Source organism: Brassica oleracea, chromosome C5 (genome assembly GCF_000695525.1).
Source record: "Brassica oleracea var. oleracea cultivar TO1000 chromosome C5, BOL, whole genome shotgun sequence".
Taxonomy (NCBI): Eukaryota; Viridiplantae; Streptophyta; class Magnoliopsida; order Brassicales; family Brassicaceae; genus Brassica; species Brassica oleracea.
Window position 1 is genome coordinate 61,295 of NC_027752.1, and position 14,218 is coordinate 75,512.

At 39.7% G+C, this 14,218-nt stretch overlaps 5 protein-coding genes across 9 annotated transcripts in view; 3 read left to right on the forward strand and 2 right to left on the reverse strand.

Moving 5' to 3' along the window:
- LOC106294740 (probable serine/threonine-protein kinase At5g41260) overlaps nucleotides 1-1,557 on the reverse strand; it is a 4,367-nt gene extending 2,810 nt beyond the window's left edge. Inside the window, exon 1 of one of the 2 annotated variants that reach the window (XM_013730379.1) lies at nucleotides 1,431-1,557. The gene's annotated coding sequence lies outside the window, so the exon portion shown is untranslated. Of the gene's footprint in view, nucleotides 1-106; nucleotides 281-1,430 lie in introns of those variants that run through there. The other variant, XM_013730378.1, reaches the window with a different exon arrangement.
- On the forward strand, nucleotides 1,102-2,019 carry LOC106294743 (actin-depolymerizing factor 10-like). Its single transcript, XM_013730383.1, has 3 exons — nucleotides 1,102-1,183; nucleotides 1,275-1,540; nucleotides 1,620-2,019. The coding sequence occupies exons 1-3, from the start codon at nucleotides 1,181-1,183 to the stop codon at nucleotides 1,771-1,773; spliced, it is 423 nt and encodes a 140-aa protein (XP_013585837.1). The 5' UTR covers nucleotides 1,102-1,180; the 3' UTR covers nucleotides 1,774-2,019.
- On the reverse strand, nucleotides 1,440-4,777 carry LOC106344189 (tRNA-specific adenosine deaminase 1). The gene is made up of 12 exons (XM_013783607.1): nucleotides 4,765-4,777; nucleotides 3,890-4,090; nucleotides 3,695-3,815; nucleotides 3,459-3,634; nucleotides 3,249-3,383; nucleotides 3,077-3,181; nucleotides 2,821-2,990; nucleotides 2,678-2,754; nucleotides 2,473-2,592; nucleotides 2,306-2,393; nucleotides 2,000-2,127; nucleotides 1,440-1,624 (listed from the first exon to the last, which is right to left on the reverse strand). Exons 1-11 carry the CDS (start codon nucleotides 4,775-4,777, stop codon nucleotides 2,020-2,022), a joined length of 1,314 nt encoding a protein of 437 aa, XP_013639061.1. The 3' UTR covers nucleotides 1,440-1,624; nucleotides 2,000-2,019.
- A 670-nt stretch (nucleotides 4,778-5,447) lies between these two features.
- LOC106293406 (LIM domain-containing protein PLIM2b) lies at nucleotides 5,448-7,114 on the forward strand. Of its 2 annotated transcripts, XM_013729087.1 has the most exons (6): nucleotides 5,448-5,609; nucleotides 5,697-5,908; nucleotides 6,103-6,202; nucleotides 6,335-6,357; nucleotides 6,471-6,560; nucleotides 6,668-7,114. In XM_013729087.1, the coding sequence occupies exons 2-6, from the start codon at nucleotides 5,774-5,776 to the stop codon at nucleotides 6,935-6,937; spliced, it is 618 nt and encodes a 205-aa protein (XP_013584541.1). In that variant the 5' UTR covers nucleotides 5,448-5,609; nucleotides 5,697-5,773; the 3' UTR covers nucleotides 6,938-7,114. The 2 variants fall into 2 exon arrangements, with proteins under 2 accessions (XP_013584541.1, XP_013584540.1); XM_013729086.1 differs by having other exon boundaries at nucleotides 5,448-5,908.
- A 343-nt stretch (nucleotides 7,115-7,457) lies between these two features.
- LOC106294394 (K(+) efflux antiporter 1, chloroplastic-like) overlaps nucleotides 7,458-14,218 on the forward strand; it is a 13,804-nt gene continuing 7,043 nt past the window's right edge. The window contains exons 1-21 of one of the 3 annotated variants that reach the window (XM_013729948.1): nucleotides 7,466-7,675; nucleotides 7,851-9,354; nucleotides 9,443-9,614; nucleotides 9,697-9,787; nucleotides 9,939-10,075; nucleotides 10,162-10,221; nucleotides 10,307-10,426; nucleotides 10,506-10,574; nucleotides 10,642-10,707; nucleotides 10,894-10,983; nucleotides 11,088-11,192; nucleotides 11,287-11,415; nucleotides 11,582-11,791; nucleotides 11,873-12,022; nucleotides 12,176-12,229; nucleotides 12,342-12,400; nucleotides 12,500-12,566; nucleotides 12,653-12,829; nucleotides 12,925-12,981; nucleotides 13,048-13,122; nucleotides 13,203-13,474. In XM_013729948.1, the coding sequence (XP_013585402.1) occupies nucleotides 7,901-9,354; nucleotides 9,443-9,614; nucleotides 9,697-9,787; nucleotides 9,939-10,075; nucleotides 10,162-10,221; nucleotides 10,307-10,426; nucleotides 10,506-10,574; nucleotides 10,642-10,707; nucleotides 10,894-10,983; nucleotides 11,088-11,192; nucleotides 11,287-11,415; nucleotides 11,582-11,791; nucleotides 11,873-12,022; nucleotides 12,176-12,229; nucleotides 12,342-12,400; nucleotides 12,500-12,566; nucleotides 12,653-12,829; nucleotides 12,925-12,981; nucleotides 13,048-13,122; nucleotides 13,203-13,328 (3,468 nt within the window). In that variant the 5' untranslated portion in view covers nucleotides 7,466-7,675; nucleotides 7,851-7,900 and the 3' untranslated portion in view covers nucleotides 13,329-13,474. Of the gene's footprint in view, nucleotides 7,676-7,850; nucleotides 9,355-9,442; nucleotides 9,615-9,696; nucleotides 9,788-9,938; nucleotides 10,076-10,161; nucleotides 10,222-10,306; nucleotides 10,427-10,505; nucleotides 10,575-10,641; nucleotides 10,708-10,893; nucleotides 10,984-11,087; nucleotides 11,193-11,286; nucleotides 11,416-11,581; nucleotides 11,792-11,872; nucleotides 12,023-12,175; nucleotides 12,230-12,341; nucleotides 12,401-12,499; nucleotides 12,567-12,652; nucleotides 12,830-12,924; nucleotides 12,982-13,047; nucleotides 13,123-13,202; nucleotides 13,475-14,218 lie in introns of those variants that run through there. The other 2 variants (XM_013729947.1, XM_013729946.1) reach the window with 2 other exon arrangements.

A 14,218-nucleotide genomic window follows, 5' to 3' on the forward strand; every position in this document is an offset into this window, starting at 1 on the left:
TCCCGAGAACGTTTCTCAATCAAACCGAACCCAAAACAACGACAAGTTTCTGATACCCCCAGACAAGCAGATCGCAAGTATGTTTTTTTTCTGAACACGAACGTACATCTCTATGTGTAAGAACAATTTGCTTCTTCTTCTTCTTCTTCTTCTTCTTCTTCTTATTTTTCCAGTCAAACAATGTACCCACAAGTCGATGAATATTATGGTTAGGAATAGGCAACCAAGAATCCAGCGTCCACACAGAAATCAATTCATTTGACTCATTCATTTTCCATGTACACCCAAAAAAGAGAGAGATGTTTGATGTTTCCCGTTGTCTCCCAGCCAGATTAGGAAATTAATCTATACTACCCTACCTTCTCTATTTCTCACTGCCCCTCGGTATTCCAAAAGTAATCTATATTACCTTACTTTCTCCTCTATTTCTCACTGCCCCCTCAGTATTCGGAAAGTAATCTATATTACCCATTGGGGTTAGCTAGGGATCAGATAAATGTTTAAATTCAATTAAGGTGTTTTTGTAAAAAAATAAAAATAATATAATTTATTAGAAGTGGGGGTATATTAGAAATTTTTGAGAGATAATTAGGGTAAATAACAATAAGGTCCGCCGTAATCAATGTTTCAGTTATAGGCCTCTTTATATGCACATGGGCTTTTGCTGGTCTCAACTTAAAAGGCTTTTCTTTCCCAAAAAAATGCATATGAAACAAACGTTTTGGAGGACACACCAACAATCCTATGCTTTATTTCTTTGATCGATTCAATCATTTGTATGGATCTACTAAAAATGATCCGCTTAATCTTTTTTTTGTAGGCAAATTCTTTTTTTTTCTGTTAAACTTTAACAAGATCGGCACCCAAAAGAAAATTAATACGACCAATTTTGAGGAAAGAAAAGGGTCCAAATTAACAAAAACATGGACATCATCAACTTCTCAATGATGACCAGATCAAACTTCACCACATGTGCTCTACATGTGTATGGTTGCATAAAATATAGTCCTCCCTCTAATATTATCTAATATAACGTGACAGCATCAAAGTCTTCTTTGGTTTTAAAAGACGTGACACCAGCCTAATGCCCCCCCAACCCGACCTACTTCTTTCTTCTTCCCCTCACCCTCTAAAACCCCCCTAATACCATCTCAACTTAGCTGATTTTCTAGAAGAGAACATGGTAAGTTCCTACAAATTCATTTTTTTTAATATATCAATCTGGTATTGCCAATCATGTAATGTGTCGACTATGCCCGTCTGTCTCTGTGCAGGCTAATTCAGCGTCTGGGATGCATGTAAATGATGAGTGCAAGCTCAAGTTTTTGGAGTTGAAAGCAAAGAGAAATTATAGGTTTATTGTGTTCAAAATTGATGAGAAGGCTCAGCAAGTTACGATAGATATGGTTGGGAATCCAGAAGAAACTTACGACAGTTTCACCAAATGTATGCCTGAGAACGAGTGCAGGTATGCTGTCTATGACTTCGATTTCACCACTCCTGAGAACTGCCAGAAGAGCAAGATATTTTTCATCGCATGGTACAACCTTCTCTCCCCTTGTCTTCTCTCCCATGATTGATAAATGGACTTTTTTCTTACATGGGCATGCTGCTTTCAGGTCACCTGATACATCAAGAGTGAGGAGTAAGATGTTGTACGCAAGCTCAAAGGACAGATTCAAGAGGGAGCTAGATGGGATTCAGGTTGAATTGCAAGCAACAGACCCTACCGAGATGAGCCTCGACATCATCAAAGGCCGAGTCAATCTCTGAATGCTACTTACCGCATCTTACTTAATTCGTTTCAGTCAAAATTCGTATTTTCTGCTTTCGTTTTCCCGTTTTACTTCTTCGTTCTTCTTATTTTATGTGATTCACCACTTTTTTTTTTTGGAATGTAATATTCATGATAATAGTTAACTATTTTGCTTCTCTAAACAAAGCTATCAAAATTCACATAGGTTGATAGGAGAGACAGAGAGCAAAAAGGAAGACATACATATATACATTACCCCAGGACTAATTTATCAGAAAATCCTCGTAATTTAAGGGTTTTGTAAGCCAGTTGTTGAATGGATACTTTCCTTTGAATTTCTTTGACATCAAAGAATATTCAGTTGCTCTGTCCTGCACAATTTTTTTTAGAAAAAAAGGGAAGAGTAAATTATGTCAGAATAAATCGAAGAACAATATCACAAACTTGCGGCATGCATATTGAATATTCGCTATGAGATTCATATATGTTAGTAGTGGCAGTGGAAGCATGTACTTCACCCAGAATGAGGAAGCAGAGAAGAGTACGCACCTTCAGTTCTCTGTAAGATCCTTTTGACTTAGAAGATTCACTTTCGTGTCCATAACTTTCTTTCAAGAACATCTCCAGAAACCGCTGTCTATGAAAAATTTATGAATATGGTACCATCATCACACATGCTAATCATGACTAGAAATAACAAAGGTTCTCCCCCTTACTTGCATATAGATGATTGAGTAGAGGGATACAGAGCTCCTTTAGCTGAGGTGCCTTGCTTTCTACCGGTTGTTCCAAGAATAGCTTCGTGTAAGCCAGAACGGTTCCAACACAAGGAATAACTAAGAGACAACAAATGAATCGTCACCTTGTAAAGAAACAAAGGAAAGACATGCGACGAAGAGTCTACGGACATTGAGAACGAACCCGCATGTTAAGGTAGCTTGAGCAGTTTCTGAATGCTGAAATTCTGATGGTGGTACTGGAGCTACAAAAAACAGTGGCTGTAAAGGATTTAGAACAATGTGTGCAGTTTACATGATATGACGGTAATAAAGCAGTAAATGAACCTTGTTCAAACGGAAGGAAGGCAGTAGCTCATCGGATAAGGGAAGGATCCTCTCATACAAAGATCTTCGCAATTGATCAGGGAAAGAAAAGTTGTCAGGAGAGTGCAGAGACTGTCCAACGGTGATGGTAGAAAGATACATAGGCTGAAGGAACTGGTAAAGCAAAGCCCCTGATGTAAGGACACAGGAAGAGAGTTCAAAATCCCATAAGCAAATCCTCTAAAGATACAAGAGATTAACAGAATAGAGAAGAAACCTTGAACACCAAGGACATTCCAAAAAGAGATCTTATCGGAACAGCTAACAGAGAGAGTGGTTTCACCGCGACCAGGCTTTCTCTGAACCGTGTCTGTTGCATTACCTGAAATGGAGAACATTAGGATACAAACATTCTTGCAAGTAGCAGGCAGAAGAGTGTCTGTCAATACCTATATCTAGAGCATCGGAACTCCCCAAGGAGGAGCAGCTGTGGGAGCCATTATGTGACAATGACTCATCGTCTACTTGTGTAGATGGGATCTTTTTGAGTGCATACAGGGGTGAAGAAGTAGAAGCATAACCGCCTACATATGACAAACATGTGTCAATTGAAAATATTCTTGAAAAGTGCTGAAAAGGCAAATTGAAGTTAGGACTACATGGCAACTGAGAAATGTAGAGATGCAAGTGGCATCCAGATTTGAGCTTATATTTAACGTCTCCAGGAGAGCTTGGGTCGAACTCTAGTATATGGGTATCATGTCTCTGACGCTTGGATTCGTTGCAACATGTTCTTTTACCCTGCTGCATCCGCTGAATCTCTGAATAGAAGAACCTGTCGATTGGAGGAGTCAAACCACCACCATTTTACAATAAATGCAAACTATAAAACAACCTCATGAGAGATCTTCGGGCGACGACTTCGGCATGAGAATCGTTGACAATGTCACCACGGGGACTCAACAGCGACCGACTAACGCACTTGGTTCCCGTCCCTAATGCTATCACTTCTGCTTCTGCACACCAGAAAACCCCTAATTTAAAATCGAAACTACTTCAAGCTCAAAGAGAGAGAGAGAGAGAGAGAGACCTTGGGAAGGAGAAGAGACGAGGAAAGCGGATAGGACGGTGACTTCACGCCCTTGAGGTTTCCCCTTCTTCGGAAGAGACTTGTAAGCCGATACAACCTTCTCTGACACTATCTCTCCCCATTCACTCGATAATCCTTCTTCTTGAATTCTAATTTTGATCTTCTTCTTTTTTTGCGTGCAGTTGAGGAATGTAATGGATCCTAAGAAACATTACAAGAGAGTTGCTTCCTCTTCGAAACTAGCTGAAAAGTATTTCCAGGCAAGTCTCTGAGCTCCAAACTTTATCAAGACAATAACCCTTTTTTTTTTTTTTTTTTTTTTTTTTTTTTTTTTTTTTTAACTCAACAGAGTGACAAAATTTAAGGAAGCAAGGGACTTGCGTATAAATATTTTAAAGTTTAGGGACCATTTATTAAATATTACTTTTTAAGTTATATCAACTGAGATAAACATAGAGAAATTAATTATCTTTGAGTGTGTTTAAGTCTTTATTTTTGGTTATTCTTGCTGATGATCTTTACCTTGGCAATCTTAATGTTTTGATTTGAAACTAGTTCTTTGTCAAAGCTTAAAAGATAACTTTTATATATATATATATATCATGATATGAGATCATGGATGGTCTTTTGGTTTGACTTTAACTGCTTCTGATAAAATGTAGTACGGGACACAATATGGAGATCGTTCTTGAAAAGCTTTTGGTATATATATATGTCATCTCCCTCGTGCATGGACTTCTAACTAATGCAGCCGCCTCTCGTCATAATCAATTTCTCGACTTCTCGAGTTATATGTTTGGTTAACCAGGGCAACCTTGATTCTATAATGTGGAACACTAGACTTGAGCACACCAACACATATCAGAGTCAGTGACCTTTGAACATCATTATCCAGAAGCTGGAGATAATATCGGAAACTCATATATATATATATATATATATATATATATATGCATTTGATGTCAGTATTGTTATCAACCTCTTTGTTTCCAGATGGATGAAAATGTGTTAGTCGAGATCATGTGACGTTAAAGGCATTCAACATTCTTTGAACGTTGTGGTACGGACAATGTATTTAGACTGGGGTATCAACTTTTCCAGAAATAATTGATGGACACGGAAAGACAATCTCAGATCTCGTCTTGTGTCAACAAGTTGTGTTATAAGACTACCTTCCCTTTTTTACTTTAATAATCAGATTTTCTTACTCGAATCAATAATTGTGTGTGGCAATCATGTTTATGCAAATGAGACTTGTACTACACTATATTGCTATTGAAGAAATCGACTTAGTGCTGCTTCACTTTCTTCTGTACATATCCCCTTTAAATTATACATATACAAGTACTTCCATTTACAAATGGATATCTTACGCATACAAAAGCGTACTAAAGCATATGTTATTGACAAAAAAACATTATAGGTTTGTATAATGTTAGGTTGTTATATTCCTTTTGTAGGTTTATTTAAAATATCTGACATGGGTTGCACCAACTCAGAGACAGTTGGCTGGCTTAAAGTAACATCCTCGATGGGTTGAAATTGTCAGAAACCACAATCCCTTCAATTTCTCAACTCCAATCACTTTTGCCACCCAATTTTATCTCATATCATTTTGCAGAAACAAAGACAGAAAGTTTGTTACGTTACAACCTCACAATTGCAATAACGTTGCGTATAAGAGAAGACAGAAATTTCGCTGGTTCCTCCTTTGTCTGAGGTAACGAATAAAATCCTTGATTTCTTTTTCTTGGGGATTCCTTCTTTAATTGCTTCCTCAGACGATCTCTTGGTTTGATTCATTTAGGATCTTGGAGAGGAGGAAACAACAAACAAACAAAAAAAACCCGGAAAAAAGAAAGAAAAAGAGAAAACAAAATAAAAATGTCTTTCACAGGAACAACTGACAAATGCGATGTTTGCGATAAGACAGTCTATGTGATGGACATGTTGTCAATTGAAGGAATGCCTTACCACAAGTCTTGCTTCAAATGCACCCATTGCAAAGGCACCCTTGTGGTATATATATATATATATATATATATATGATTCACTTACAAGATTCAATTCCTATTTTTTTGCTAGATTTTTGTGTGTTAGATCTTCTATATATATGACTATGCAATTGCCACACTGCCATTGTCTATTAGTAAATCACATATTGTAGAAACAATACTCATTGTATGATAAACTGTTGATGATGCATATGGCAGATGAGCAACTACTCATCCATGGACGGAGTCTTGTACTGCAAGACTCATTTTGACCAACTCTTCAAGGAATCTGGCAATTTCAGCAAAAATTTCCAACCAGGTTAATAAATTCATATTTATTATATATATATTTTTTCTCTCATCTTTCTGCTTTTATAGACTGATCACGATTAGTGTTTCAAAAGAAAAAAGACTCATCACGATTGAACACTTGCTCGTTTTCTTTTCTCAGGAAAAACTGAGAAGCCGGAGCATGTACGTTAATTAATTATCTTTCTCCAGATCTCGTTTCTCTATATACTTAGCGTAAAAGTTCATTCATTTTCATCTCTTTTAATTGGGGTTATATGTATCAAACATTAATACAGACAAAGACTCCAAGCAAGATATCATCCATCTTCTGTGGAACACAAGACAAGTGTGCTGCTTGTGAGAAAACTGTTTATCCTCTTGAAAAGGTTTGCTTGTGTGTTTGGCACTATGGCTTGATAATATACAGTTTAATCAGCTTCGGCTGGAATTAATGTTGGGTAAATTCACACGTGACTTTATATTAAAAAAAAAGGTGCAAATGGAAGGAGAATGCTTCCACAAGACATGTTTCAGGTGCGCTCACGGCGGCTGCACTCTGACTCACTCCTCATACGCCTCCCTAGACGGCGTCCTCTATTGCCGGCATCACTTTAACCAGCTCTTCCTGGAGAAAGGCAACTATGCTCACGTCCTCCAAGCAGCCAACCACCGTCGCACCGCCTCAGGCAACTCTCTTCCTCCGGAGCCAACCGAAGAGGTCGCCGTCGAAGCCAAGGAAGAGAACGGCGCTTCACAGTCTTGAACAATACCATCCGGGCGGTGATCAGCTGTGAGTGATTTGAATGAATGTTGCAGCGAAAGATTTGATATCATTTGTAACGAGTTGTTTCCATATGAAGACGACGTTGTTATTAATTTTGTTTTCTGATTTACATTATCTAATTATTATTACGAACGAAGAAAACAAAATTCGATTTTCCACTGTGTGATTATTTGCTGATGGTGGTGTCTACTGGAGATTCGTAGTCTACACTTGGAAGTGTCGTTTCGTAGTCTCGATGATTAATGTTTTTGAATGATTTGCTGACACGTGATAATATACATATGTGTATTCAATCTTCGTCATTTTATTGCAGTGGAGATAATTTTGATGTACGTACGTAGTATGAAACAACTCTAGAAGTGAAAGAAAGTGACAGTGTATATGGGATATATCTGTTGGGTTAAGCTAAAAATGTTATCCAAATCAAAACCAGCTGGCTGGTTATCGGACGATATGGATCATACAAAAATATTTATTAAATTATTTATGTATGAAACGAGGAGGGATGTTTTCGTAAATTTCAGAAAACCTTACCATTTCTGGTTGGCGAGGAGGAGAGAGAGTTCTTTGACCGGAGAATTTGAAGAGACGGGGAAAAAACACTGTTCACGACGGCGGCTCTGAGGATTTTAAATATCAGAAGAAGAAGTGACTCTCACTTGGAGTACTCTTGAGCTCGCTAAACTCTCTCTCTATCTCAACCATTTCGCATGGTTTGTGAGTCTCCTTCTCCTCTCTCTCTCTTGTGTGTTGGCGATTAGAGTTTCTGATGTGCGCTTAAAGTCTCATCCGCAGATTTCATATCTCCTCATTCCCCGGATTCTTCTGATTATGTCATTCAAGTCTGAATGTGATTTTTTTTTGTTTTTGTTCTTTTCAATTTGCTTCACAGGAGTGTTGTATATCACTCACTATCACAAGACTAGTTTAATTGAACTCTACATGGAATCTGCGTGTAGTATTCAGCGGCCCAGTTTGTTTGATGGTGCTAGTTTTTGCTTCTCCAATCGGCTCCGTCTATGTCCCAAAGGAGTCAGCAGCAACAGGTTTCAGCTTGGTAATCGATCACTGACTATGACTGGAAGATTTTACTTTCATTCTACAACATCATTAGTTGCCTCTGTCCGCCGCCAACCTATGCGTATCCCCTTTCGATTTAGGATTACTTGTCAAGCTAATGATGATTCCCTTGGTAATGCGGAAACTAATGATCAAGGTGAAGAAAATGATGAAAGCGAATCTGATAGCTTGGAGGAACTCAGGGATTTACTTCACAAGGCTATCGAAGATTTGGAAGTTGCTAGGCTCAACAGTACCATGTTCGAGGAAAAGGCTCAGCGTATTTCTGAAACTGCCATCGCTCTCAAGGACGAAGCCACTAGTGCTTGGCACGAGGTTAACAAAACTCTCGATGTCATGCGAGATACGGTTGACGAGGAATCTGTTGCCAAAGAAGCTGTTCAAACGGCTACTATGGCCTTATCTCTCGCTGAAGCAAGGCTTCGGGTTGTTCTGGAATCACTTGAAGAGGCAGCTGGAAGTAATGGTGTTCCAGAATCCTCTCAAGAGACTGAGAAAAGTGACAGTGCTGAGGAAAAAAAAGAAGCACTTTTAGCTGCCAAGGATGACATACGAGAATGCCAAGTGAATTTAGCAGATTGTGAGGCCCAACTGACTTCTTTGCAGAACAAGAAAGATGAGCTGCAGAAGCAAGTGGACAAGTTGAATGACCTTGCTGAGACTATACAGATCAATGCCTTGAAAGCAGAAGAGGACGTCGCTAATATCATGATATTGGCTGAACAAGCTGTCGCTTTTGAGCTTGAGGCTACTCAACGTGTTAATGATGCAGAGATTGCTTTGCAGAGAGCTGAGAAGTCTCTCTCCATTCCGCAGACCCCAGAAGAAACCCAGGGCCAACTCTCGGATGATGAAACGACTCTCCAGGAGGAGGTGGTATTCTCAAGTAATACTGAAGATGCTAGCCATCAGGTTGAAAGAGAATCACTGATACATGAAGATATCCCAGCGGTGCTGAACACAGCTGATCATGTGCCTGATAAAGTTGGTCAGGAGGCTCAAAAACCGACTCAACCTAGCGATAACGATAATGGGAAGCCAAGTGTAGACTCTTCTTCTAAAGTGGTGGAATCTGATTCTGAAAAGTCAAAGATTGCTGTTCAGACCAAAAAACAAGAAACGCAGAAAGATCTACCAAAAGAGGGTTCTTCTCTTATTGCACCCAAGGCATCGTTTAATAAATCCTCTCGTTTCTTTTCTGCATCTTTCTTCTCTTCCAGTTCGGATGGGACCACGACAGTGTTTGCGAGTCTGGTTAATTCTGCTAAACAGCAATGGCCCAAGCTAGTTCTTGGGTTTGCACTTCTCGGGGCAGGGTCAGTTTCAAAATCTACTCTTTCTTTTCATCATTTTCGTACTTAAATGATGTCTTTTAGTTCATTATGACCTTCTTGTTCGTTCCAGATTGACATTATACTCCAATGGAGTAGGCGGGAACAATCAGCTGCTTCAACAGTCAGATGTTGTCAGCACTAGTACAGAAGATGTCTCTTCCACCAAGGAGACATTGATCCGGCAAGTGCAGAAACTTCCCAAGAGAATTAAGAAAGTGCTTGAGATGATCCCTCACCAGGAGGTATGAATAATCATTCCTTGTTCTTTTTCGTCGACCCGCACAAATGGTATGGATTGCAGGCTGAAACTTCTGCAATGATTAGGTCAATGAGGAAGAAGCTTCGCTTCTTGATTTTTTGTTCTTACTGCTGGCAAGCGTCATATTTGTGCCTCTATTTCAGAAAATTCCTGGAGGTTAGTAGTAGGATTCTCTTTTGTTATTTCTCCAACACATCCCTTTCCCTCAAACTCCTACAATTTCCATTTTCTCATCAGTCAAAAACATTTAGTCTCGCAATCTGTTGCATAGAGATTAATGTTCTGTCTTGATGGCTTCAATGCACAGGCAGCCCTGTTCTTGGGTATTTGGCAGCTGGAATTCTGATTGGTCCTTATGGTATTTCGATAATCCGTAATGTGCATGCAACCAAGGCGATTGCAGAATTTGGAGTCGTTTTCTTGCTTTTCAACATTGGTCTTGAGGTACTCTCTGATATATATGAATGCTGTCCTGCTTTTGAACTGTGTTCCGTAGAAGAGCCAAATTTTTTTTTCTTTTGGTTTGACAGCTATCGGTTGAAAGACTGAGTTCCATGAAGAAGTATGTTTTTGGATTAGGCTCCGCTCAGGTGATTTAATTATTTGAAGATCCCCTTATCTCATTTCACATATGATCCAAGTTCTCTAATCTACATTTCTATTGTTGTATTCCAGGTTCTGGTGACAGCAGCAGTAGTTGGATTGATTGCTCATTATGTTGCTGGCCAGGCTGGTCCAGCGGCAATGGTTATTGGAAATGGCCTGGCGCTGTCCTCCACTGCTGTTGTCCTTCAGGTGACGTTTTTGGTTGTATTCAGAATTCCAGATAGAGATATTAATGGAAAGAAACAAAAACAATGTACTTGGTTTTCAGGTTCTACAAGAACGGGGTGAGAGCACATCTAGACATGGACGGGCTACATTTTCCGTCTTGCTTTTCCAGGTCGGTTCAGAACAGAGTTCGTAAATACGTCTATGCTGGGAGTTTCTCATTTTATATTTCTCAACAGGATCTAGCTGTAGTTGTTTTACTGATTCTCATCCCGCTTATTTCACCTAATTCATCCAAAGGAGGGGTAAGTTCATCTCTAGGCTTCCTTTTTCCTTCAGTACGGTTTACTTTTGTGTTCAATAAAGCCATGTGTTGGCAGTAATCAAAGTAAGAGTTTTGATAGTTTAATTGCTTCTCCTCTTAAGAAGAAACGTATGTCTGTTAAAAAGTATCAGTGGTAAAATGCTTAGTTTCCAATTATTCTTCTCAGATTGGGTTTCAAGCAATTGCTGAAGCGCTAGGACTTGCTGCAGTCAAAGCTGCAGTTGCTATTACTGCTATAATTGCTGGTGGCCGTCTTGTAAGTCTCTGATATCAAAATAACATAACATTGTTTCTTCATGAACTTTCCATGGAAGTTTGCTGTGTTATAATCTAAGGCATCGACACTCTTGTGACACACAGCTTCTTCGGCCAATCTACAAGCAAATTGCAGAAAATCGAAATGCTGAAATATTCTCTGCGAACACACTTCTTGTTATCCTTGGCACTAGTTTACTGACAGCTAGGGTATGACCTTCATCTTTGTGGTACTTGGCATTTGCATTTACTCCTCTATGCCATTCTTTCTCTTCTGCTAAGTTTTTTCGTTTATATAATTCAGGCTGGACTCTCCATGGCATTAGGAGCGTTTTTGGCTGGTCTACTCCTTGCGGAGACAGAATTTTCCTTGCAAGTGGAATCAGATATTGCTCCTTATCGTGGTCTTCTACTGGGACTTTTCTTCATGACGGTAATTTATGAGTTTTGAAATGACTTTATCCATATATTGATCCTTTCTGAAAAGAACCAGGAGACTATTGATGGTGAAAGGAAGTATTGTTTCTGTTTGAGTAAGCTTCTAATGTTTCTTTCAAACTGTAAACATATTTGATCACAAAAGAGTTAACTAATTTCAGGTTGGCATGTCTATTGATCCGAAACTTCTTCTCTCTAACTTTCCTGTCGTAATTGGGACTTTGGGACTCTTGATAGTGGGCAAGACTATATTAGTCGTGATCATGGGCAAATTGTTCGGAATTTCAATCATATCTGCAATTAGAGCCGGTCTTCTTCTTGCCCCAGGCGGAGAGTTTGCATTTGTTGCTTTCGGAGAAGCTGTCAATCAGGTTTGTTATTAGCATGATGTCTTTTTGTTATATAAGCAATGCTTCTTGACAAAATAAAGGCCTCACCTGTGGGTTTTCCAGGGTATAATGGCTCCTCAGTTGTCTTCGTTGCTGTTTCTTGTGGTGGGAATCTCGATGGCTATCACACCTTGGTTAGCTGCTGGTGGCCAATTAATTGCATCCCGGTTTGAGTTGCATGATGTTAGAAGTTTATTGCCGGTTGAAAGTGAGGTAGGAATCTTGATTATATGTGTATAGAATTTTTAACTCCGTCAGTCAATAATTGTAACACTTGAATTGGTGTTTTAAAATCACACATTCTTTGGCTCAGGAAATCATTACAAGGCTATCTCATCTAATCTCTCTCTGGTTTTGATTTTGCAGACGGATGATTTGCAGGATCACATAATTATTTGCGGATTTGGACGTGTTGGTCAGGTTTAGAACTTAGTTTATGCTCTTTAGACGAGAACATCTTTGCAGATGGTCTGCGTCACAGGCTATCTGGGAGTTTCTAACTTCTTAGCCCATTTGTATTTGTTACTTGCAGATAATTGCTCAGCTTCTCTCAGAAAGACTTATCCCATTCGTCGCCCTCGATGTCAGCAGGTAGCATACTTCGCTTATTTATATCATTGTATTTTCGAAGTAACAAATAGAAAATTGTCGCAGTCTGTGGTTACCTGAAACCTCATATTTGATTTACAGTGATAGAGTGACGGTCGGACGCTCCATGGATCTTCCTGTTTATTTTGGAGACGCTGGGAGTAGAGAGGTACGAAAAGAAAAAGAAGATGCATCATGAAAGAGTTACAAACTAAACCAGCATTTGAACATAACTTTACTTGTGCAAACAAACAGGTTCTCCACAAAATTGGAGCAGAGAGAGCATGTGCTGCTGTGGTTGCTTTAGACGCACCAGGAGCAAATTACAGATGTGTGTGGGCTCTGAGCAAGTACTACCCCAATGTCAAGACCTTTGTACGTGCACACGACGTTGTTCATGGTCTTAATCTTGAAAAAGCTGGTGCTACTGCTGTAATGTTCACAAACCCCTCCACTTTCCACGAGATAAGACATGTGCTTTCTTGGTCGTACACTAAAATATCTCAATCACAAAAAACAACTTGTAGGTTGTACCGGAGACTCTGGAGCCAAGTCTACAGCTGGCAGCCGCTGTTCTTGCTCAGGTAAAACATAATTAGTCCTATAAACAGAGAATGTGTGATCATTTTGTGGGTTAAAACCTTTGTCAGGCCAAATTACCGACATCAGAAATAGCAAATACGATCAACGAGTTCAGAACCCGTCACCTGTCTGAGCTAACAGAGGTGCGTTTCCAATCTTAGATCAAATTCATCCGTCGTTTTGGTCTGATTGGTTTTAAATTGCATATAAACGGTAATGGCAGCTATGTGAAACAAGTGGAAGCTCTTTGGGGTATGGTTTCTCGAGGACGACGAGTAAGACTAAGCCACAAGCGTCTGATGCATCCGATGATAACCAGATAATGGAAGGAGGCACACTCGCTATCTGATGACCTCTCGTCACTCCGTTAAGAAGAAGAACACTTTTCACTTTTCACCGTTTGTGGTGTTCATTGTTCCCTTTTTAATGTATGGTGAACTGATTCATGCGATCGAAGATCCATCATATATGATCAATGTACAGTATTTGAGTGAAGTTTCTGATCTCTGAAGAACCACATTTGAACAAATCAAGAACGACATGATAAAAATAAAAACCATGGAATGTGTTAATTTGTAGTTGAACCCAAAGATATTTTAACAGTATCTGATATTTGAATCTGAAGAAAGTGTGAGCGAAGAGTTATAATTTGGATATGATGTTTGTTTGTTAAGTTTGTAGCAGCTATTAATCAGTGGAATATACAAAAGGCATGACTGAGACAGATAAATAAAATAGGCATACTAGAGACCAAAACTGTTGAATCTATTGGTTGTTCAAACCAAGAAAGCGGAAAAAACTTCCACCGCCGGACAAAACAGTCGCGATAAAAGAATCAGTAACTCCGGCCCGGCCTTTCCGGCGCCGGAGGTCCTCCTCTTCCCCTTACCTCTTCTTTTCCTTTTGCTCTCTCCCTCGAAGTCTTTTCCTAGCCGATATGTGTGCGACTCTGGTTTTGTCGGGTCAAGTCGGAGTTCCTCTTTGGGTGGACGACGACGTAAGGCTCTGGCTATCCTTGGAGTAGCGGCGAGGCTTATCGAACGGTAGAAGGGGAGGGAGTCGGTTTTTAGGGTTTCGGTTTGCCAGATCTGGTTTTCCAATACGGCGATTCCGTCTCGGTCTTGGCGCGTGGCCTTGGCAAGTCGCCTCCTCCGCCTCAGCTCTCTCGTCTCCCGATGCGGTGAGCAAAACAGAGGAGAGGATCGACGATTTGTGTACAGAGGTCATATGTGGGTGAAG

Bases quoted from the DNA above. Each gene is read 5' to 3' on its own strand.
- LOC106294743 (XM_013730383.1), top strand. The intron at 1,541-1,619 runs GTACAACCTTCT...TGCTGCTTTCAG, and splicing joins AAGATATTTTTCATCGCATG to GTCACCTGATACATCAAGAG.
- LOC106344189 (XM_013783607.1), bottom strand. The intron at 3,635-3,694 runs GTTGTTTTATAG...TCCAATCGACAG, and splicing joins GCCCGAAGATCTCTCATGAG to GTTCTTCTATTCAGAGATTC. The intron at 2,593-2,677 runs GTTCGTTCTCAA...GTTGTCTCTTAG, and splicing joins CAAGCTACCTTAACATGCGG to TTATTCCTTGTGTTGGAACC.
- LOC106293406 (XM_013729086.1), top strand. From the start codon at position 5,774: ATGTCTTTCACAGGAACAACTGACAAATGCGATGTTTGCGATAAGACA. The intron at 5,909-6,102 runs GTATATATATAT...TGCATATGGCAG, and splicing joins ATTGCAAAGGCACCCTTGTG to ATGAGCAACTACTCATCCAT. The intron at 6,203-6,334 runs GTTAATAAATTC...TTCTTTTCTCAG, and splicing joins CAGCAAAAATTTCCAACCAG to GAAAAACTGAGAAGCCGGAG.